Source organism: Salvelinus alpinus, chromosome 35, assembly GCF_045679555.1.
Source record: "Salvelinus alpinus chromosome 35, SLU_Salpinus.1, whole genome shotgun sequence".
Classification (NCBI taxonomy): Eukaryota; Metazoa; Chordata; class Actinopteri; order Salmoniformes; family Salmonidae; genus Salvelinus; species Salvelinus alpinus.
This window is the reverse complement of record NC_092120.1, coordinates 13,839,689-13,863,595: the sequence shown is the minus strand read 5'-3', so window position 1 is coordinate 13,863,595 and position 23,907 is coordinate 13,839,689. Positions and strand designations below refer to the sequence as shown.

The 23,907-nt window shown below is 43.7% G+C and overlaps 1 protein-coding gene across 4 annotated transcripts in view; it reads right to left on the bottom strand.

The window, feature by feature from the left end:
* Positions 1 to 2,457: 2,457 nt before the first annotated feature.
* LOC139564665 (inactive phospholipase C-like protein 2) overlaps positions 2,458 to 23,907 on the bottom strand; it is a 61,272-nt gene continuing 39,822 nt past the window's right edge. For 3 of the 4 annotated variants that reach the window (XM_071384383.1, XM_071384384.1, XM_071384382.1), the window contains exons 3-7: positions 21,396 to 23,879; positions 17,410 to 17,613; positions 11,805 to 11,880; positions 7,234 to 7,343; positions 2,458 to 4,412 (exon numbers count right to left, since the gene is read on the bottom strand). In XM_071384383.1, the coding sequence (XP_071240484.1) occupies positions 4,206 to 4,412; positions 7,234 to 7,343; positions 11,805 to 11,880; positions 17,410 to 17,613; positions 21,396 to 23,879 (3,081 nt within the window). In that variant the 3' untranslated portion in view covers positions 2,458 to 4,205. Of the gene's footprint in view, positions 4,413 to 7,233; positions 7,344 to 11,804; positions 11,881 to 13,032; positions 16,299 to 17,409; positions 17,614 to 21,395; positions 23,880 to 23,907 lie in introns of those variants that run through there. The other variant, XM_071384386.1, reaches the window with a different exon arrangement.

Sequence of the window (23,907 nt, the reverse complement as noted above, 5' to 3'; positions counted from 1 at the left end):
GAACATTGGGTGGTCAAGCTAACAAGGAGAGCTGTTCAATGTCATTTTGACATTTCAAAACTTGAAACTCTTGATGTGGAAAATGTCTACTTTACAGTTTAACGAGACAACTTGTTAAAGAATGACATAAACAGAACGCCCTGCAGACCTGGCTTGTATACATGTGTTCCATTAAGCTTCTCTTGAGATAAGCACACAATTTCTCCTGTATAGCTTATAGTTGAGGGGAAAAACAGGGTATTGTTCACTACATTGTTAGCAGCAGACATTCCCTGGACATGCCAGCCGCTAGCTAAACTGATACGCAGCTAGCTATCTATACATCTCTTTATGTGGAGGCAGAAAAATACTCTCTGTGTTAGCATTAGCTCTGTAAGTGCTCTATTTATCTGTTTGTGGGCCTTTTTCTCTGAATACTCTTTCTAGTCTTGAGGCTTATGCCCCCGGTCATGATTGCGGTGGTTAGTCTGCAGAGGCACATAGCACTAAGTGCTCTGGATGAGCAACACAGGCTTTCTACAAAGGGGACCGTCGAGCGAGAGCAATCCGCTCTGGGACGTGCAGTTTAGTGACTGGCAGAGCATGAATTATTCAACGTGGGAAGATAGTGTATCTTTCTAATACAGGGCTACAGTTTGTTCAGCTGCCTCTGGTTATTCCTAGAGAACGTTGCAAAGAAGCCTGACCCATAAATCAGTTATGGATCAAAAGGTCTCTTTTCTCTGTGGGTTAAGAAACATAATTTCTCTTGCTCAGAACAGTGGCAGGTGTAGAATAGGAGTTTGAGTGAGCATTGAAAAGGGATGAATGTGGATTGATGGGAGCAGAGCAGAGCTGAGAGAAGGTACTGGCTGACCTTAGCGCCATAGCCTTATATCAACTGCTTCTCCAGCAGTTCAATCCAAGGCATCTCCAGGCCATCACGCCATGGCATGCCGGCCGGATGCAGCTCCCTAGAATGAGGCCTGGTCCACAGCTAGACTAATGGCCTCCACTGCTTCATCATGAAGACCACAGGGAGACTCGCTTCTCAGGCCAGACCAGCGACCAGAGGATTGCACGAACATTTGCACAAACATTTATTAGCCAACGCATCACCCACTAAATATCTAAGTCTAGACCTTTCACAATGTTACAAAGCAGATCTATTCCAAACGTTCAGATTTATTCATGGGGAATGTGTCCTCACTGGTTGTTGACGTGATCTGCAAGGCCCCGTCTTGTCTGTGGAGCGACTGATACTAACCAGACACTGTTTGTCACGGGCATCCAGAATGGAATCCATTGCCTTTTCTTCTTTGAGCTTGTTCAACAGTAAGGTTTTTATTAGTTTATACACAGGTTGCCTTGAATTCAGTTGTTTATTTTTAAAAAAACATTATACCCAGATTTGAGTCATTGCTATAGATGGTGCAGCTGAACTGACATGAATCCCAACTCTCATGAGGACTATGTATAATTTATAAAAAGTATGACAAAAATACTGTTCAAAAGGTTCATCCTCAACATTACAGGGGGCACACTACCTGCCCTCCAGGACATCTACGGCACACGGTGTCACAGGAAGGCCAAAAAGATCATCAGCCACCCGAGTCACTGCCTGTTCACCCCACTACTATCTAGAAGGTGGAGACAGTACAGGTGCATCAAAGCTGGGACAGAGACTGAGAAACAGCTTCTATTTCCAGGCCTCCGCCCATTACCATGCCCTGAACCTTAGTCACGGTTCTAAATGGCTACCACCCTGTATTCTACCCTGCTCCTTAGAGACAGCTGCCCTGTGTACATGGTCATTGCATACTGGTCACTTTAATAATGTTTACATACCGTTTTACCCACTGTATTCTAGTCATGGCTTATCTTATATAACATTTTTTATTATTTGTTCTGGATTGTTTTATTTTTATCACTGCACATCTACAATTCTACGGGACCAATAAACTTTGATCTATTCTAAATGCTACTGTGTGGTGCTGTACTCCAGTTTGACTTACTCAGGACTCTTTCTGATTTTCTAAGAACATGTCCCGGGGCCTTTGTCCTGTGATGTGCTTGTTTTTCTGTGACGACAAGTGACCACCACAACGCAGTGTTCTATCAGGGAAATACAAATATAGTGACAAAAAAGATTGTCTGTGTGTGTGTATGTTTGCATGGGTTATCAGCTGTGCGTGCATGTCTGTCTGTGTATCTGGGAACATGTGCCAGACACGTCTGTGGTTCGCTAGATATCCCAAGGCGCTTTCCACTCCTATCAGCACACTGTAAACTAATCTATAGAGATCCTTCAGTTCCTCCAGCAGCTCCATGTGATGGCTGGGATATCCAGACCCTGCAGTCTCTGTCTGCCGTCTGCCCTTAAACAGTAATAGCATTAATACAACAGAAAACAGCACACTGTAGAATGTTAATGAATGTTCATACGGTCTGTCATTGAATCTGACACCAGACACCATAAACGATTTGATGTAGTTTATTCTGAAGGTTTTGGGAATTAACAGATAAGAGCAAAACCGGTATTCAGTTAAACCCCCCCCCCCCCCCCCCCTCCATCTGTAAAAATGGTTAACAGTTATAAATACAACTGTCACGACACTGAAGTTCATGAATTACTTTTGGTCCCAGTGTGGGCCCAGTTAAAACACTGGTGGTGAGATCCAGAGGTAGTGGTGGGTGGCTAAAGTTGACTAGGAGCAACACTGTTTCAGCACTGTGGAGAGAATGAACAGGGGACAAATACAAAACTAGAAGCAACTGGTGGGGAAAAGCAGGTTAAGATGGATGGATGAGAGGAAGAGTGTCTCTTTCCTCACCATCCATCCCCTTTGTTGACTGATTTGTAGCAATGAGGCACAGTCATATATGAAACCGTATTCATGAATAGGGTGCTAGTTTGTTACCAGGACGGGTTGAGAAGCTATTATTACTTTGTACATCCCACTCAACCCTCTCACATGGAATGGTGAAATGACACCAAAACGTAGGCCTAACGCATTACTCTCTCCATGGTTCCTTCCCAAAGCAGTTGCTGGTTGTGTTTAAGACTCAACTGCCACCCTTGGACCACACACTGAGGTTTAAAGTCTCTATCCGCCCCTCTGTCTCGACAAAGGAACTCTCCAGTGGGAAAGTGTAAAGGACACCTCAATTTCACATCTGCACAGACAAATAAAATAGTTATGTTTCATGGACGAGCCATTTCCTTTACAAAATAAATCTTATTTCTCAAGAATACAATAATAAAATGAAGCACGTTGGAAAAAAAGTAACAGAACTCCATATATACACATACTATTTTGGCAGACAAAAACATGAACAAGTTCATTATTGTAAACAGCTCTCTCCTCCCTTTTCTTCTTTCCTTCTCGCCATTGTTCCTCTTCCTGTTTCCTATTACATTCACAGCTCTAGTTTCTGGTTGGTCAGAAACCTGTAAATTGTGCTTAAGAAATCCTTTGACCGTTCAGAGCGGCTCTCCTAGGGTCAGACCCTGGGGTCTGCCTGTAAATAAGTGCACTGTCTCTACAGTAGATCACTGCTTTAAGACTGTCCCGTGGCTGCAAGTTCACATGGCCCTCCTAGTTGACCCGCAACATCTTGCTGTTGGACGTTGAGGTGGGCAGAAAGGGTTAAGGGCTTTTTGTGTGGTACGGGGTTAAGCAAAGGGAGGTTTGAGTGGGACTGGGGTGGGAATGGAATGGTTGTATACGGCACTGGAATAAGAATAGTTGTGTGGCAACGGCACTAGAACAGTTATAGTGTAGTTAGGTTTGTGTGGGACTGCGGTAAGGAGATTTATGTATGCCACTAGGGTTGGGCAAGGTGCTTGGGGGGGAATGAGTGCCACTAGGGTTGGGCAAGGTGCTTGGGGGGGAATGAGTGCCACTAGGGTAGGGCAAGGTGCTTGGGGGGGAATGAGTGCCACTAGGGTAGGGCAAGGTGCTTGGGGGGGTATGAGTGCCACTAGGGTAGGGCAAGGTGCTTGGGGGTGTATGAGTGCCACTAGGGTAGGGCAAGGTGCTTGGGGGTGTATGAGTGCCACTAGGGTAGGGCAAGGTGCTTGGGGGTGTATGAGTGCCACTAGGGTAGGGCAAGGTGCTTGGGGGTATGAGTGCCACTGGGGTAGGGCAAGGTGCTTGGGGGTATGAGTGCCACTGGGGTAGGGCAAGGTGCTTGGGGGTATGAAGGGTTTAGGGCATAAGCCTTCAGTTGTCCTCCCCAGAAAGCTCGTCCTCCCCCGTGGCTTTCTCGGGGATGGCGTCCAGGCTGCGTAGTCGGGTCCTGGACTCGGAGCCTGCCGTGCTCCCTGATGGCCCGTCCTTACTGAGGTTACAGGTGAGGGCGGCGTAGTGGATCTGCTTCAGGTTCTCCTGGACTTCACTCTTTGCGTGCTTCAGCAGGTCTGCCTGGCCCTGGAGGGGAGGCAGGGACATGACAGGAATGGCAATAGAGACAATGGAGCATGTATCAACAACTTGAATCTCAAGTTTAAACAGAAAGACAAAGGGTGAAACCAATAATACCTTAAAAAGGTCACGAAGCGAGAGAGTAGTGTGGTACTAACGGTTTAATCTTAGTTGTATGCGGTCAGACATTGGAGTCCTACATCTCCCCAATGACCACGGAGCGTAACCGCTGCTTCTGTGTATAATGAATTATGCAGCGTAGCCAAACACTCACCAGGCACAAACTCCATTTCCCGGGGACCATGTATAAATGATGAGCCCAAACGCTCATGAGGTGAGCATGCAATTAACGCATGCAAATATCACAAATAAATATGCAGAAGGTCATTCCTCGATAATTAGCCCTTGCATTGACACAGGGATTAAATGAACAGCATGAAGACAAATACATCAGACTGAGTGTGTATAATCTAACTCAGACATAGGCTCTTATTCCACCGCGCTGCAGCTGAAAAACAAATGTCAATTTAAACCTACCTACCTTATGTCCCTTCTGTAAACAAACTGTTTTCCTCATTTAGTGAAGCTCAACTGCACTGTGGAATCAGAATCTCTGAAGTGTTTGCTCGGAAGTTGTTTCTTGAATTTAAATTCACTGCCTATGCCTGCTCTCAATAAAACAAACATTAAGTTAAACCTCTTACATGTAACTAAATGAAATAGAAAATGTAATCTACGTAATCCCAAAAAGTAATTATTTATCATGAGATAAACAATAACTAGTAATGCTGCATACTCCAAGATATAACTCTCACCTTTGTGGTAAAAATAGTTATACATTGCAGAGGTGTAGTCACTTTTGAGGACACAAGCTCAAGTACACAGATTTCCTATTCAACAAAACTGTATGAATAAGGCTTGAAATTATTTTTTTACCCAAAACTATTAAGATTTCACCTTCCTTATAACTGTAAAATACATATTTGTATATTTAGTGTTAGAGAAAATGTGCAAAGTTTCTAAAGGTCTCTCTTGATCAAAACGTCTGCCCCCACCACTGTGAACATCTCACAGAGCTCTAGCTTGGCTTCCTGAACTCGTTAGGAACTCACCTTTCGTCTCATTTTAATATTGTCCATATATGACAAAGTATTTTTTGTTAATCTATTAATTATTTTAGAAATATCACATTTCCATAAGTATTGAGACCCTTTACTCAGTACTTTGTTGAAGCACCTTTGGCAGCAATTACAGCCTCAAGTATTCTTGGGTATGACGCTACAAGCTTGGCATAACTGTATTTGGGGAGTTTCTCCCATTCTTCTCTGCAGATCCTCTCAAGCTCTGTCAGGTTGGATGGGGAGCATCGCTGCACAGCTATTTCCAGGTCTCTCCATAGATGTTAGATCAGCTTCAAGTCCAGGCTCTGGCTGGGCCACTCAAGGACATTGAGACTTGTCCCGAAGCCACTCTTGCATCGTCTTGTCTGTGTGCTTAGGGTCGTTGTCCTGTTGGAAGGTGAACCATTGCCCCAATCTGAGCGCTCTGGGGCAGGTTTTCATCAAGGATCTCTGTACTTTGCTCCGTTCATCTTTGCATCGATCCTGACTAGTCTCTCAGTCCGTCGCTGAAAAAGACCCCCACAGCAGTATGCTGCCACCCCCATGCTTCACCGTAGGGATGGTGCCAGGTTTCCTTCAGATGTGACCCTTTGATTTCAAGCCAAAGAGTTCAATATTGGTTTGATCAGACCAGAGAATCTTGTTTCTCATGGTCTGAGCGTCATTAAGGGCCTTTTGGCAAACGGGCTGTCATGTGCATTTTATTGAGGAGTGGCTTCTGTCTGGCCACTCTACCATAAAGGCCTGATTGGTGGAGTGCTGCAGAGATGGTTATCCTTCTGGAAGGTTCTCCCACCTCCACAGACAAACTCTAGAGCTCTGTAAGAGTGACCATCGGGTTCTGACCAAGGCCCTTCTTCCCTGAATGCTCAGTTGGCCGGGCGGCCAGCTCTAAGAAGAGTCATGGTGGTTCCAAACGTCTTCCATTTAAGAATGAGGGAAGCTACTGTGTTCTTGGGGACCTTCAATGCTGCAGAAATGTTTTGGTACCCTTCCCCAGATCTGTGCCTCGACACAATCCTGTCTCGGAGCTCTACAGACAATTCCTTCGACCTCATGGCTTGGTTTTTGCTCTGATATGCACTGTCAACTGTGGGACCTTATATAGACAGGTGTGCTTTTCTAAATCATGTCCAATCAATTGAATTTACCACAGGTGGACTCCAAATCAAGGAGTAGAAACATCTCAAGGATGATCAATGGAAACAGGATGCACCTGAGCTCAATTTTGAGTCTCATAGCAAAGGGTATGAATACTTATGAAAATACGGTATGTTTTTTATAAATTTGCAAACATTTCTTAAAAACCTGTTTTCGCTTTGTCATTATGGGGTATTGTGTGTAGATTGCTGACGAATGTGAAAAAGGTCAAGGGGTCTGAATACTTTGAGGGCACTGTAGGCTTCGGACAGGAGTTGACAGACAGTCGGAAGAGCGAATTAAAATGGTAGGAGGGACATCCCTGCTGCAAGAGGTGTCAGATGTCACATCCTGCTTCATACAGGCGAGATGAGATACTCCTGTGTCTGAGAATCAGGGCTACCTCAAATGCAAACCATTTTGATCTACGGTGTCCACAGATCGATTTATACGCAATGGTTTTAAACGGTTTACTGGTAGCTAAAATAGATTAAACAAAAGCTAAAAACTGTCACAAAAAAGATTGCAAAAACAAATTACTCAAACTAGGTGGTTATTATCGTTACCTTGAGGATGGTTATGTTCCAGGTGAAGCTCTCCACAGCCTTGGCCAGCTTCCTGCCCTTCAGGCCCTCCTTCACCGCCATGTCATGGAGGTTCTCATGGAACTCCATCGCTGGGGAGAGAGGGGTCAGGGGACACGAGTTTTACACTCTGTATTCACACACATTTGTCCCAGAGGCTAGCATTGACGTACAATGTGTAATGCATTTATATGCTAGGTTTGCATGAAATGCCAATTGGGGTTAGGCAAGTGTCAGCACTATGGGAAAAGCCTTACGTTAAAGCCTCCACACATTTGGTTTCATTCTTGACATGTGAGACATTGATAAAACACCAACACACATTAGATGGTCAACCATCTGTCTCTATGTCTGTCTCTCAGTGTGCATACAGTACTAGAACTACCTGGTTCAGTTTTTGTTTTCATTGTCTATAGAAATTACACTAGTCTGAAAACAGCTGCCCAGCAGACAACATGAGGACGGAAGCAAAGCTGGTGAGGTCAAGATGGAGTGAGAGACATCTTCTCTTGAGAGTGTGAGAGAAAGAGAGAGCAAGACTAGTATGGGCAGGGCAGACAGACATGACATCCCCTCACTCTGGATTAGCATCAAGGCGCTGAGCAGAGGGACTTGTCTCCCGAGGAGCTCCCTTCCTCCTCTCCTTCCCCTCTTTCCTCCTCCTCCTCTTCTCGGACTGCTCTCCGTTAGGATACACAGACGAACATTGCCGTGTGTTTGATTTGAGTCAGGTTGCAGTAGAGTCCACAACATCAGAGCAACAGCTGAGGGTCTGGCCGTTAAGGTGCTCGGTAACGGGAGCTTGGTATATTACTAATAGCTTCACCAGACTCAGCTGATGGCACACACACACACACACAAGCTGAAACGGTCAGACTGAGCATGCTCAGATCTATCGCGGCGCTCTATCAGCTCTGGGTCGGTTCCCAGCCCTGTTGGTGTTGTTTCCATGGCAACACCAAATACCGTACATGTGAGATATGCGGTGGGGTGGATGGATGTTGATGATGATTCTGAGGAGGTCTGTGATATTGGCACTTCAGCAGTTAGCACATACCTGACCTAGATGAAGAGTTGAGACTGAGAAAACAGCCAAAGAAATGTTCACAAATTAGGCCCTGGCTGAGGCTAGTATTGTATTCTCTTACAGAGAATGCGTAGGGCATTCTTTTAATTGGACTATACACTGTGCTAATAATCTGTTACTCCCAGCCTTTTTGATTTTGTTTATTGTGAAACATCGTAATGATTCCAGAATGATTATCCCCCACCCTCAGGTGCTGTGCTGCTGCAACTACAGTCACTGCTGTTGTACTCATGAAGCATGACTGTGCTGGACACACACGCACACACACAACCAACTCTCAGCAGGGGTTGCTTAGCAACGCAGTGTAGAGTTGGGGGGGTGTGGCGGGGGACTAATTCTGTCATTCTGAGCAAGCCCTTTCAAACTCAATTCTCGGCAAGCTTATGCTCGCTGAAAGAGACTGTATAGAGCCACCAAAGGTTCTCAGTCACCTTTGACAGTCCATAACCGAGCGGCAGGTAGGAAAGGGGTCTGCCGTGGACAATGACAATACATCCGGGATTAGCTTCTTTAGATGGTGTAATCTTCTCCCTCGTATACCTGGAGCTCAATAACTGTCAGTACAATGAACTTGTACCACAGTGCCCAGTCACAGGAAATATTAATGACACCAGCCTGTATTTTAGCCGAGGCTAAATCCCAGTTGGTATCAAACGGTGGCATACGTGTACATATATGTTATAAAAGATGATCTGCCTGTTTACTAGCTTTATTAATAATTGATTGAATCGCAAAAGCAACACATTGATGGATTGTCCCCAATCCTCCTGAATAGATGATGCATTTGACCCTGTAGAATTACCTACTGTATTTAATGGCCACAGGTCATGACTGTAATGGGGGTTTTCCATTCATCTTATGTTCCACATTTTCTCTTTAGCTTGTTTTCTAGGCAGTTTGTAAAAGTTAACCTAGGTAGGATCTGTTATAAGCATTACTCTGTCCAGTAAGTTGTTGTCCCAGATGTTATTTGGTACCTGTGTGAGTGTCAAGTATTGCATTTGATCTGTGCGCTTCAGACAGTAAGTAGTGCGCTTTGTTTATTGTTACCCAGGGGGTCTTTCGAGGCGGTTTGTTCTCTCTGAGTGGTTATGATGGATTACACAGAACTCCAGTAGCTGTTGCTGGAATGTTCTGCTCACTGTCCGGAGGGAATACAGTTTGTATTGACCCATTTTCCACTCACACTCACACTCACAGCTGACAATACGTATTGATGAAATTATAACATGAATTTCTCGTTGCTTAGTTTACCATCTGCTGTGTCCTATTTTGCAAAATGTTGGTGGTTGAATCCAGCCCAGTAGATTTGATATGGTGCCTGGTAGTGACCAAAAGCCTTGGGCAGCCAAGGTGGAAGCCCATGTTTAACCCGTTTAGTTGTCATGTGTGCCCATATTAACTAATAAAATAATACAAATCCATTAAGCATTTCCTACCTTCAGTAGCCTATCGTTTTGGCTTAACCAAGTGGCCTAGTTAGGTACAATTTGAAAGAATTTCTGTGTTTGAGTACTCATGGAAATAATTGAGTACTCACATGTTAGCGTGAAACGGTGCTGAAGGCAAAAAAGTTTGCGCTATGCTGGTTGTTCTGATACACAACTGTAAACCCAACTTAAAACATGTTCAATGTACTTGATATACTCCTCAAAGAACACACACCTTACCCGAGTTTGAAATTATGTCAGTGCTTATAAATGTAACATAATAAATAGTTGCATTTGTGAATTGAGTACTTGTATTTGAGTAATTAGTAAACAAATGCAAACTTTAAATCGAGTAGTGTGTACGTGTGCCCATCCCTAGTTACTTTCAGGTTCATTTTCATAGACATTTCAAAGATTAGAGGAAAATAACCATACATTGAAAAAGTGTGATGGGTTCATATAAATTTTGAAGAGGAATGCTTTCAGACTATGGACACAATATACTGTAATACTATAGATCTAACGAGCACTAAAAGCAAACCATCTGAGCACAATTCCGTATCTCCCTGCTGCCTAGAATAAGAGATGTTTTTGTTGTCTCTTTCAGCACTGTTCCTAGGCAGTTCACATCTTAACTCTCAGACTACCAATGGCTAATGTCTCGGGCAGCAACTTGAAGGCAGGTCCTGTTGGTGTTGTGATGAATACTAAGAAGAGGAGATGACGGCGAGAAGCCATTGATTTGCGACGCACACCTCAGTTAAAGAAGACACTCCTCCACCCCCTTGATGAGCCAAGACAACAGACTATGAATATTTTATATGTCATCCATCTGGAAACCAATAAATCCCAGCCCCTGGAACGATGGTCTATTTTTCCTCACTCGGCACTCCAAGCATGTTACTCCATGATAAATGAAACATAAACAATGCTTAGATGGGAAACGTTGCTGAAATGCGCTGCATTAGATTAAAGACACAGACGTCTAAATGATCCTGTCATTGAATATGATTTTATTTGTACTGTAGTAAATCTACAGGTCAATATTATGCTGCTTTTAAAGCACACAATTTGGTTTTGCAGAGTTTGCACCGCTAGAGCTCTTTCCGGAAAAATCCACCTTGTCGAGTTCCCCTCATAATGGGGGAAGGAAGAGAGGTTAAACATTCTGAAAGCTTCTCAAGCCAAGACTCCCCCACCTTGGAGCGAGTATTGGAGGGTGGGATCTCTGCCAGCGTGTTCCATTGATGAGCTGCCAATGACCCTATCAAGGCTCCAAGATCCTTCCGATCCCCCACGCCCCAGAGCAGAATGGATTAACACTGCCCCTGTTCAAGTCAAGTCAACACATTATGCAGGGCCAGAAGGCTATTCTCACAGAGACTCTCACCAGAGGAGCGGGATAAACAGTGCTAAGCGCACAGATATAATAAAATTGCAAGAGCACACAAGCTGCAATATTCATATCAAAGTGCAAACGCAGAATTCTAACAATAAAATCAATAATTTTCCAATCAATTGCTCAGACAAAAAAAACAACACTCTTTTTATCCATTCTGGTAAATTATTCCCTTTCAATTGTTATTAGATGGGCTTGATCTCATTCTGCACGTCTTGTAGCGGTGCGGTTCCTGGTGGAAACCAGGCATAAAGAGACCGCAGCCGCCTGCCAGTCTTTGATGTTGTTCTGTTCAGAACCTGGGTGTTTACCACCTCAGCTGCAACCCTCCTAATTAGAGGAGCAACGAGGCCGACGCCGTGAGAATCATCAAAAACCAGGCAGAACCAAAGCAGCGTTTCAAAGCAGCCGGGTCACAGAAATGAGCATGAATCAAATGTTAATAACTTATGTAACAGGGCCGGCATAATCAGTCCATCTTTTTTGTTAGCTGCTGCTCTCCATGGCATACTTCAGAGAGGGGGGGTGATTGTATATGAAAGGAAGAAGGGAAGATCTGAGGGACAGTAGATCTTTGCAGAGAAATGGGCTTTTCATGCTAAACATCGCTCTTTAGTCATCTCTTTCCCTCTCTTACCTGCTTTCTGGGTTAGCAGTATTCGGTCGTAGGCTCCCTCAGAGTTCTCCAGCAGAGTCTTGCTGGTCTGGATCATCTGTCAGGAGAGGAGAAAGCAGACAGTCCAGTTGAACCTCTTATTCCCTTTACAGCAGCCTGGCATCCTGCGGTAGTGAGCTATCTTCATTTTTTTTTTTTGCGGAGTATGTATCCAGTGCAGGGGAGAAAGAAGCCTAGGCCCTTATTACAGAGATAGAAGGGCCAAGCAGCGGGAGTTGTGCTGAGGCACGGTAAAAAACAGAGGGAGGAGAGTGTATCCGACGAGTATGTTATTGAAATTCGCAAGACAACTAGGGTATTACAGTAATTGCATGTTACCGTTATAAAATATGACACTCCAGTACAGTTTCAGAGTTGGTCTGAAAACATGTGATTTCAAGAGTAGGTTATTATAGCAATCTGTTGTATATAGGAGAGGCCTTGTTCAGAGGCGTAACACAGCCTTATCTGTGGCATCACAGCTGGGTAGCGGACCGCTACATTTAGCTCCCTGCCTTAATTAAGTGCACACACTTCTAACCTCCATGACTGTGTTAAAATTGTCATGGTGGCTCTGATCAGAGAGGCCCATTTGCACTTCTAATGCATGACCAAAAAATAAAACACCCCAAAATACATCCCTGGTACATCGGGGGTATTTCGGGAGGTTAATGTTGCGTGTGTTTACTGTCATGGATCCTGGTAAATACCCACTGCACGACCCAGGAGACGTACACACGGATACGACCATCTGGATCTTTCTCCCTTCTTACCGTCTCTCGGAGTGCAATTAATACGATCATCTGAAGGAAATGATGTATCATCTAAAATTAGAATAGGTTTCTTAATGCGATTCTGGGGCGAGATGACACAGTTACGGCAGCCTTCCATTTCAATTAGTGCCACGGGTGTTGGGCTTTATATTCGCTGCTCTGGCGTAATTGACTTGTACATTCCCTCAGTGACTTAAGAGCACTGCAAGGTCACATAATAAAAGGCAGACAGTCTTGTTCCATTGCCAAGGCAGATCGGGCGGGGGCTTGGGGTGGGGAGCGTGGGCTTGGGGTGGGGAGCGTGGGCAGCTGTTTCAGCAGAGCTCCAGTTGCCAAGTCAATCTCTGACGGTCGGCCGGTGACCCAACAACATGGCCCTGAGATCGATCCCTGTTGCTGTGCCAGTTTTCCAGCCAGTGAGAAAGAAGAGAGTACCTACTTAGGAGCATTGAGAGCGATGTGACAGGAGCTGAGGGGATCAGCAGCACTGTGACTGTCTGTGACAGCTTGTCCATGGTGGACTGCTGGGCTGGGCGTTCCACTTCAGGCAGTGAAAATGGAGATGAAGGTTTCAAACAGTGACTCCAGCCCTCTACACCCAAGTGGGGATATTAGGAAATAAACCAATTAGAACATGTTCTTTGGTGATACATCAATTTGAAAATTAAGAGTGATTTACAACATGATTTGAAAGCCCTGACAATTAACAATATGGCCTATATATTTATTGAGGTGGGCATCAAACCTAGTTTTATGAGGGCAACCCAGAGCATTCCTACAGTCTGTGATGAGTGTAACACGTCGTGACTAAGCTGGGGGAGGCGTGCGGGGTGTGTGAGGGAGGAGGGGGGGGGGGCTGTTTGTGACAGTCCACAGCTGCAGTAACAGGGCTGGAGGCTGTCAGGCACACTGATTACTTTACTAATGGGTGAAGAAATTATAGCCTTGGGTGACAGACACAGCAACATGGGGAGGTATTTATAGTGGATTGTGAGGTAAGCGGCTGAACTCAACGCTAGCTTTGCTCGCTAAAGACTAGCTATGGTGATTTGTGTATTTAGTGGTGCTACTGGGAGTGTTTTACAAGGCTTCAAAATGGTAATAGTTATCATTAACAAACTAGTACTTTGTGATACATTGGTACTTCCCTACATTTTTTCTAGAAAAATCGACACAATACATTTACAACACGAAGAACAGCACATTCAATTAAGATAATTTCTGCAGAGGAGCACTGTGATGATACTGGAAGAGTCCACGTTTACTTTTCCTCTGCAACAAAACAAGTAATGAATAGAAAAACCAGACAACCCCATAGTAGAATAGTGTATTTCTATTTACCTAGTTAGCTTGATGTTGTGTGTTCTATGAGAGAAATGTTCCTCTCAAAGTGCATTCAAGTTACGAGGGCCATAGGGAGGGAAACCTGCAATCTGACAAGCAGTCAATGCACAACAATTCTTAATTCAATCGTGGGGGAATTTGTTAAAAAGAGTTGGATCCCGGCTTTCCATTCATACTTATTTATTTCTCAACTCCTACATATTCTGAAATGCACCATTTTAAACCCAGAGTGTTTAGCAGTGGCATGGTTGAGCACGATACCGCTCCGCAATTCACCTCGAGTGCACAGGGAGAGTGGACCAAAACGTAACACGGGTCAATTGTAGGGTAACTTGGAGTGACTTAAATTGTGATGAGACAGATTACATACAGTTGAAGTCGGAAGTTTACATACACTTAGGTTGGAGTCATTAAAACTCGTTTTTCAACCACTCCACAAATTTCTTGTTATCAAACTATAGTTTTGGCAAGTCGGTTAGGACATCTACTTTGTGCATGACACAAGTCATTTTTCCAACAATTGTTTACGGACAGATTATTTCACTTATAATTCACTGTATCACAAATCCAGTGGGTCAGAAGTTTACATACACTGAGTTGACTGTGCCTTTAAACAGTTTGGAAAATTCCAGAAACTGATGTCATGGCTTTAGAAGCTTCTGGTAGGCTAATTGACATCATTTGAGTCAATTGGAGGTGTACCTGTGGATGTATCAAGGCCTACCTTCAAACTCAGTGCCTCTTTGCTTGACATCATGGGAAAATCAAAAGAAATCAAAATTGTAGACCTCTACAAGTCTGATTCAACCTTGGGAGCAATTTCCAAACGCCTGAAGGTACCATGTTTATCTATACAAACAATAGTACGCAAGTATAAGCACCATGGGACCACACAGCCGTCATACCACTCAGGAAGGAGATGCGTTCTGTCTCCTAGAGATGAACGTACTTTGGTGCGAAAAGTGCAAATCAATCCCAGAACAACAGCAAAGGACCTTGTGAAGATGCTGGAGGAAACAGGTACAAAAGTATCTATATCCACAGTAAAACGAGTCCTATGCCGACATAACCTGAAAGGTCGCTCAGTAAGGAAGAAGCCACTGCTCCAAAACCTCCATGAAAAAGCCAGACTACGGTTTGCAACTGCACATGGGGACAAAGATCGTACTTTTTGGAGAAATATCCTCTGGTCTGATGAAACAAAAATAGAACTGTTTAGCCATAATGACCATCGTTATGTTTGGAGGAAAAAGGGGGAGACTTGCGAGCCGAAGAACACCATCCCAACCATGAAGCACGGGGGTGGCAGCATCATGTTGGTGGGGGCTCTTTGCTGCAGGAGGGACTGGTGCACTTCACAAAATAGATGGCAGCATGAGGCAGGAAAATTGTGGATTTATTGAAGCAACATCTCAAGACATCAGTCAGCAAGTTAAAGCTTGGTCGCAAATGGGTCTTCCAAATGGACAATGACCCCAAGCATACTTCCAAAGTTGTGGCAAAATGGCTTAAGGGAAACAAAGTCAAGGTATAAGCCCTGACCTCAATCCTATAGAACATTTGTCGGCTGAACTGAAAAAGCGTGTGCGAGCAAGGAGGCCTTACAAACCTGACTCAGTTACACCAGCTCTGTCAGGAGGAATGGGCCAAAATTCACCCAACTTATTGTGGGAAGCTGGTGGAAGGCTACCCGAAACGTTTGACCTAAGTTAAACAATTTATAGGCAATGCTACCAAATACGAATTGAGTGTATGTCAACTTCTGACCCACTGGGAATGTGATGAAAGAAATAAAAGCTGAAATAAATAAATTATTCTCTACTATTATTCTGACATTCTTAAAATAAAGTGGTGATCCTAACTGACATAAAACAGGGAATTCTTCCTAGGATTAAATGTAAAAAATTGTGAAAAACTGAGTTTAAATGTCTTCGGTTAAGGTGTATGTAAACTTCTGACTTCAACTGAATTTGGTTGAGCAAGAATAGTGGCAACCAGGGAAAATGTTGGGGGAATAAAATGTAACATGAAGTGTTTTCTGTGAGAAGCACAGGCAGGGGGCATGTCAGCATAATTGTATTTATTCATTTTGGAGTAGAATGTCTTTTTAAAAAGTCACCCAAACTGAGCTTCTCAGTCCTTCTACATAAAATGTACACGACTTGATCTTCTTTCACTTCATATTTTCATCAAAATTGCTGAGGACACACAAGAGTCCATATCTAACACTTAACTCATGATCCAAACTTCACTGACGCCTGCCCATGACTCTCAATGAGAGACACTTTTGAGTAAAATTACACAATTCATCTGTTCGCAGGTTAGTTAGCACATTACCTTCATGCTCTGTGTGGGGGTTCTAAAGTCAAGAGAATGAGACATTATGAATACATTAGGTAAATGACAGGCAATGCTAATGGTGTACTAATGCAGTCTGTAGCCTTTGACCTGTGTTTCTACAGTGAATAATAAGCTTCACCAATACTTTTCCAGGATTTATGCTTTGTGCACAGCACACTGCAAACATGTCTGACACAGAAAACAGCTGGTGTCAAATAGAAATATCAAGGTATGAATATTTTAAAGCGTATTCAATACATATTCAGAGCAAATAGGCTACAGATTTGAGGATGAAATATCAGATGCTCCTAAAGTGTTTTTCCATGGCCACGTTGGATAATCTAGCAGAGCTTTCATGTTGTTTTTATCTTGCTCGCTATATTGTAGCAAATACAGTAGATAAGTAATGAAATATTCAAAATGGGGGACGAAGGGCATTCTATAACACTCTTTTATTATTAAGGTACATTGATTACGGTGAGGTGTAAGGCGTAATAGGTCTGTATTGAAATAGCCTCAATGACACATTATAAACTGGGTGTTTCCAGCCCTGAATGCTGATTGGCTGACAGCCGTGGTATATAAGACCGTATACCATGGGTATGACAAAACACTTATTTTTGCTGTTCTAAATTACGTTGGTAACCAGTTTATAATAGCAATAAGGCACCTCGGGGGTTTGTGGTATATGGCCAGTATACCACGGCTAAGAGCTGTGTCCAGGCACTCTGCGATGTGTCGTGCTTAAGAACAGCCCATAGCCGTGGTATATTGGCCATATACCACAGCCCCTCATGCCTTATTGCTTAATTATATAACTTCAGTCCATTGTCAACATTGATTAAATTACTTGATTAAAACAACCCACCCCTGCCCTACTACCTAACTCTCTTACCCCCATGTTACCATTCAAATCCCACTAAACCCTCCTCTTGACTTAGAGTCAAACTCATTTTCTAGGTGTTTTGAGGTTGCTTTTACAACCAGCACATTAGTAGTGGTCTAAAATCCCAGATTTCAAGTCCTGGTCCTAAAAAATAATGTCCTCTATCAACTAACCTTATAAAACAAAAGGGAGAAAATATATATAAAACATAATACTGTTCAAACAAAAGTCCTCCTGTACTCACCATGTCATAGGTGGTGACCACCTTCTTCAGGACATCTGGTAGCTGGCCCTGGGGCTCCATGGTGGGGTACTGGTCCTTGAGGTTGAACACCAGGAGGGGGTTGTTGTCAGCCCCCGTCAGCCGGGAGGACAGGGCCAGGATGCACTGCTTCAGGTTGGCCACCGCCGAGAGGCCACACAGTTCCTTGAAGGGCACTATGGCATTCTGCAAAGGAACATGAAAGCTTGGGTTGGTGTCCGTTTGATGATGAACTAAAAACTAAGCATGTTGTTGTATTGAAGACAAAGAACACTGGACAAAGTGGAAGATAAAAAACAACTCAAGCTTTCATAAATGGACAAGATGCAGAATATTGTACTGCAGACTAGGGATGTGACAAATTAAACCATTTTGTTAAAACGATAAACATTCATCAAATTCCATGTGAATTCACAATGTGCTGCTGCCAGCAACAACACGGTGCGTCCCTTTCAGATGGTTAAGCATTAAATGTACCTCAATTCCACCTCGCAATGTTTCATTTCCTTCTCAAAGTATTGCCATACAGGACTTTGCTGCTGTCGCTTGCCTTTCTCAGCCATTTTTCCAACTGTTAACGACAATGACGTAGGGGTGGAGAGTAGACTTCAAAATAACGTGTCAACACCCATTTCGAGTGTCAAGATTAAATTCCGCTAGGAATCGACTCCTAAGATTTAGTATTTTGGGAATGGAGGAGACTGATTAGTTGCCGTACTTCTGAAAACACCTGCATCTTTCATAGCGAGCAAACGAGGGACGGAGAGAGAGGGGAGGGGCACAGTATAGGCAGGTCGACCAACAGGCAGACAGTCAGAACTGTGCACTTGGCCTAGGCTATTTATCGGCAATCAAAAGCTCTATCTCGCTATGCAATATCTCGCAATTTCTTGGCCGTCAACGTCTCGCAACTTCAATGAAAAGGCTAGGATATTGAGATGAGAGAGATGCAACACGTCATTCTCACACAGCATCTGCACATATGCATGGGTTCATTTCACGCTGTTCACAGCGTGGTAGCCAGAGCAGCAAAACAGTAGTGAAGTGCCTCGTGCGTCAAAGCTCGTAGTTGTTGAGGAAATTGACCAACTATGCCGTTTACTTTCTGGATCTACAAAAAAAAAAAAAAAAAAAATCTTAACGTTAAGGATCCCAATTTCTTTAACGTTAAAACATTCACACCCCTATTGCAGACAAAGTTGCAAAACAGTATTAGCCTCAAGGGTACTAGGGCATGAATGACAAGTGAATTATTACAGTTCAGTGTTCCCATTTGTTTTCATTTCAGTTTGGTTTTTAGTCATTTAAGATAAAGCTCACTGCTGTGACAAAGTTGACTTGAGTAATTATCTCATGCAGCTGGTTCATTTGATTCATTATGAATGAAGATCAGTGATTAGATGATTCCTAATGTTTTCAATAATCTAACGTAGAAAATAACAACTGAGCTTTGTTAAGTTACCTAAGTTAATGTGGCCTATGTAGTTACTAATTAACAGGCTAGAAGCAGAAGTATAAGTACAGAGAAACACCCTGTGATAGGAAGTGGTTTTAAGAGTACTTCTTACCTCCAAGAACCTTTGTTGGTTTTTGTTAGTCATTCGATAACACGCACACGTGCGCACGCACACACGCACACAAATCCTAACCTTCCTGTGAAAGGCCCAATTTAAACTGTGTGTAAACAACCGGGAGGACAAACAGCCACAGAGAGAACGCCCAAGATGTGTTAGTCTCAGGGACAGTGGCCTGTTATCACATAATGACTGCAATGTAAACAGAGCGACCAAAATAAACCCTAATACACAATGCATAATGCACCACAAAAGACCAACCACACAGTGGGGGAACAATCAACTAGGCAACTTCCTTCTGACACATTTCTCAGTATTGCTTCAGACCAGAAGAAAACATCTGTTTGAAGTAGGCTAGCTCATGGGGGGCCCAGTGGGAACCTAGTGAGCACACAGGAATGCACAAAAGCAGATGTAGGTGGATAGTCTGAACAGGCAAATTGTCATGTGGGTAGTGGGTAACAATAGCCTACTGTTCATCTTTTGGTCGATATCTTTCTGTTATGTCCTTTTTCAACCAATAAAAGATTGATCATTGCTGCTAACAGTTTACGGAGTGAAAATTTGAAGTAAAACACCATATGTTTTTTGCTCTTTTGAAAATAGGTGACGCACTAGTCTCGTTTCCGCTCCACTTCAACATAATTTGTGGTAATCTGTCCTTTAGACAGTAATCTCCTTCTAGAATTATTACTGACAAGCCCATAAGCGCCACAGTGCAGTATTACATAACACGTTTTCCATTTTATATATTAGAAGGTATGCTCATAAGCCACTACCTGGATATCTGAATATCAACCGCAGACCTCAGTGCTCCAGTGGGGATGTCACCAGACTGCCTCTGAGCTTCGAAGTCTCCTTGAGTCTGTCTCGACTGTTGTGCAATACACATGGATTAGATCAAATCAAGTTTGGTGGCTTTGTGCTCTCTTGCCAAAAGGAACTTTATTTTTAAATGCTACACAGCCTTTGTAGTAAATCTCGCTGTGATCGTCGCTTGACTCTAGGGGTCAGTGTTCATATTCTAACAAAAACATTCCCATGTAGGCGGATGAGTAAATAAACTTGGATTCAAACGACTCATCCACGACTTTATTAAAGCATGCACATATAAGTATATTACATAATGTAGGCTAGCCTGGCCAATAGAAACTAGGAATAAATTGGTGATGTTTTACAAGTCAATCCTTAGGGATGGATCAAAATTTACACAATGGTTACTCAGGCCTACCTGTCTGACAGTCGAAATTAGGCTATAGGCTGCTATAGCCATAGATGTCAGTCAATTCCTCTACCCATCATGCATTCTTTAAATATCCTACCCCGTGTCAGTGAAGGGCTGTTAAGTTAAAACCAACACTCGAATTGAGAGGGTATCTATTATTTTTTTTAATGGCAAAAAGCACAGGCCTACCCCTTGTTAGCTTAAGATTTTGAAGAAAATTAAATGGGATCCGATTATATAAAGTGATCGATAACAGTGCTTTGGTCCACAATGTTTTATGCTAGAAACAAGCTGTAAAATACCCAGGAAAGACGTGACACAGATGAATCCTTTCTTTGACATTAAGAGGCTGAGCCACAACCTTCTATAGCCGATGAGACAAAACAGACTTTGATTGGGAAGTAATCTAATTCTGTCACTATCAATTGATTAAACTGTTCACTATGTACAATAGAAGATGTTTAAACCCAGACAGCTTTTAGGAGAAACCTTCTGACCATCTCTTGTTGGGTTAAGCCACAGAAGAAAAGTAGCCAGCAGATAAAGCTTATGTGTCAGTAGGCCTACTCTGTCTGGGGTGGAAAGGTAGGCCTAACTTTTAAAAGAACCATGATCAGATTCCTAATCATTTGCAAACAGGGACAGCTTCGTTGCAAACCAAGTACACCGATTTGGCATTGGAGAAATATGATAAGATGAACACATAAGCTATCGCTCAGTCCATTCTTAGCCTGTAATTTTGGTAATTTGTGTGGTATTAAAAAATATTATGTAGAATTGCCTGACATTTTTATAAAAAGGAAAAACATTTCTCAGACCTGCAAATACAATAATAGATTCTGGCAATGCTTTTACTATAAAGGAGATCTTTCCACTTCTACTGTTGTCCATGGTGGTCTGTGAGCCCACAACCTCCTGGCCCTCAGCGCTATAAAGAATTCCTACGTTGCTATGTGATGCTCTGGTCTGTCTAAGACGTGAGGGTAAACAGTAGACATGTTCTCTGCTATCCACTTTGTTTTAATTACTATTTTGGGTATAGGGGATGGTCACTTATAAAAATTTAAAAAATACATTCAGTGAGGGATTAGGTCAAATATATTTTTCATTTCAGAGAGGTCTGATTTTCTCCATGTAACCCTTATTACAAATAATGTTCACTCCCTTACCTGCATGTTTTCTCTGAGGTCGGTGGCTTCCCTCAGTGGCAGTATGGCTGTCTTGAAGATGTCATCCACAGCCTTGATGACCAGAACTCTCATGGTGGCGTACTCCCGACTTCTCTTGCCCTTACGCACAGACAGTCCCCTCTTGTGAGGCTTGCCCCCACCCCTTCGGTTGGTGATGGCCACATGGACGAATAGCCAGGCGTGGGGAAGGACTTCCCCCGTTAGCGATTGTAACGGTATGTGCCGGAATCCCGGCTGGAGACACTCGAAGGGGATTGTGTACTGGCCGATGAACTCGTCACCAATGTAGTCATCATCAAGCACCACGAAGCGCACCATGGCCAACTCAGGTAGGTTTATCTGAAACTCAAAGCTTTCGTCAAACAGTGGGTTCTCCCCATTCTGATTGACAGTTTTAGTCCTTTGCTCTGCACAATCAGCAGGGATGCCATGGATCTCCACATAGACGTAAGGGTCAACAACATCTCCTTTGGAGCCTGAGCCTTTGGGTTTGGGGAAGTTTTGTCCACTTATGATTTTTATGTGCAAGAGCTGAGGAGACACACCAGGTACTGAGTCTTTAGTGTTGGCACTGAAATATGACACCTGCTCCCTCATTATGGCTGGTCGCAGCACATACCCACAGTTCCCATTCTGACGGAACCAGCCAATGTTTAGGTCCATCATCAGGCCGGGGGTCTGGTAGTTCATTGCCACGATCTGGCAACCACACTTCCAGAAGTCCTGAGGGTTCATGTTACTGGAGTCGATCCGCATTGGGCTGGGGTAGACTCTTGCCAATAATTTCTTGTTGTAGTTAACAAAGTCGCCTGGGAAGTCATTGGCACAGCGACTGGCAAAGACCTCATTGAACGAGCAAAGTTCCCAGTGCTTCTGGCTTTGGAATGCTGTTGGGAAGTCTTTGAACGCAATCGATTTACACAACGTTACCAGGTCAGAGAGGTCCTTGGACAGCTGGAACTTTTTCAGTGGGATGCTCTGTTGTTCATCGGGTTCAATGTTCATTCTTTGGGACATCTCAGCCCCCTCATCCTCATCAGTCACTTCGCCCTCCGAACTAATGCAGGTCGTGCCCAGCTTTTTCCCCTTCAGCAGGATCTTACACTTGAGGTCAAAGGGTGAGGGCAGGTAGCTGTCCTCAGGTGAAGGTGGATCCATGTAAATCTTATCACCAAGAATCTTTTTCAAGTGCTGAAACATGACCCTCTGCTGCTTTAAGGAGCAGTGGTTCTCCAGACACAATATCAGGGGAAAGTCAGATGCAACAAAGGCATATTTGTTGATGACGTCACAGACACTGCAGAAGACTATCTGCGAGGTCATTGTGTGGCCAGTGTAAATGACAGGCTCATTATCTGGTCCATCCCAGACATCTAGTTCTACACTACGACAGCCCATCTTGAGGGCACGGATGTAGCCTGTAACGTCAGAGGGGCCTCTAAACTGATCCTCGATCAGGTATGTGTTGTGGGAAGCGTTGATGTAATAGTGGGACAAGGGCTGGTTCATGTCCTGACACACTGTTTTTTGTTCAGGGTCAAATATGTGGCACTCTGGCGACATGAGATAATTGGTAAACCCATCAAGGGAGAGCCAGCCCTTGAGCTGCCCCTCTTTCGAAGGTTCATAGCTCTGAATGACCTCCAGACTGGTGTCTTCACTTACTTGTGCCATACCCTGCTCAGCCTCCAGAAACATAGTTAAGTCCTTGGTATCTAGAAATTCCTTGTTGCTAGAGAACTGGACAAGAAGGAAATACATTTCTGGTCTTGTGCAAAGGTCATGAAAGACTTCAATGAACTCCTCCTTAGTCACACCACATCCCACCTTATCTTTAGATTTGTGAAACTCCTTAAACTTGAGTTCAATCTTAACGTTTTTGAGTCCAGGGTTTAGGTTTTTAATTAGCTGCACGGCAGCACACAGACTGATATGCTTGCTGTTGTTTGCATCAGCCTGCTCAAAGAGGTCACCGAGCCAGGAGGAGCGCATGTTGTTCTGGTTGCTCTCAATCATATTCAGTGTGTGTTTCCCATAGGATATCAGGTATCTAAGCCCGGTCACCCATATGTTGGCCATATCGGCAGAGTTTGCAACCAAGTCCAAAGACTCATAGTTCTCCCCATAGATGATTGAGAAGGCACAGTCCTCTGATATCTGATCATATATTCCGTTGGTCCTAAACGTTTCTGTGTTTTTCCCTGTCCGCACCTCTTTGATGGACTTGACATCAATTTTGGCTTTCTCTGACTCTTTTTTGGAGGGTTCCCACCTTAGAGACTGCATGTCGGCGTCCAGGAGGAAGTAGCGGTGGTAAATGCGGGAGTTGGAGCGGACCTTCTTCAGTTCCGAGCCGTCCACCATGGCGTTGATGCAGTCGCTCGCACTGCTGATCTTCTTCTCAGTGGGCATGCTGCTGAAGGAAACCGTCTTCTTCCTCTCTTTGCGCAGCCTGGAGCCATCCTGAGGAAGACAAAAGGAAAAACCTGAA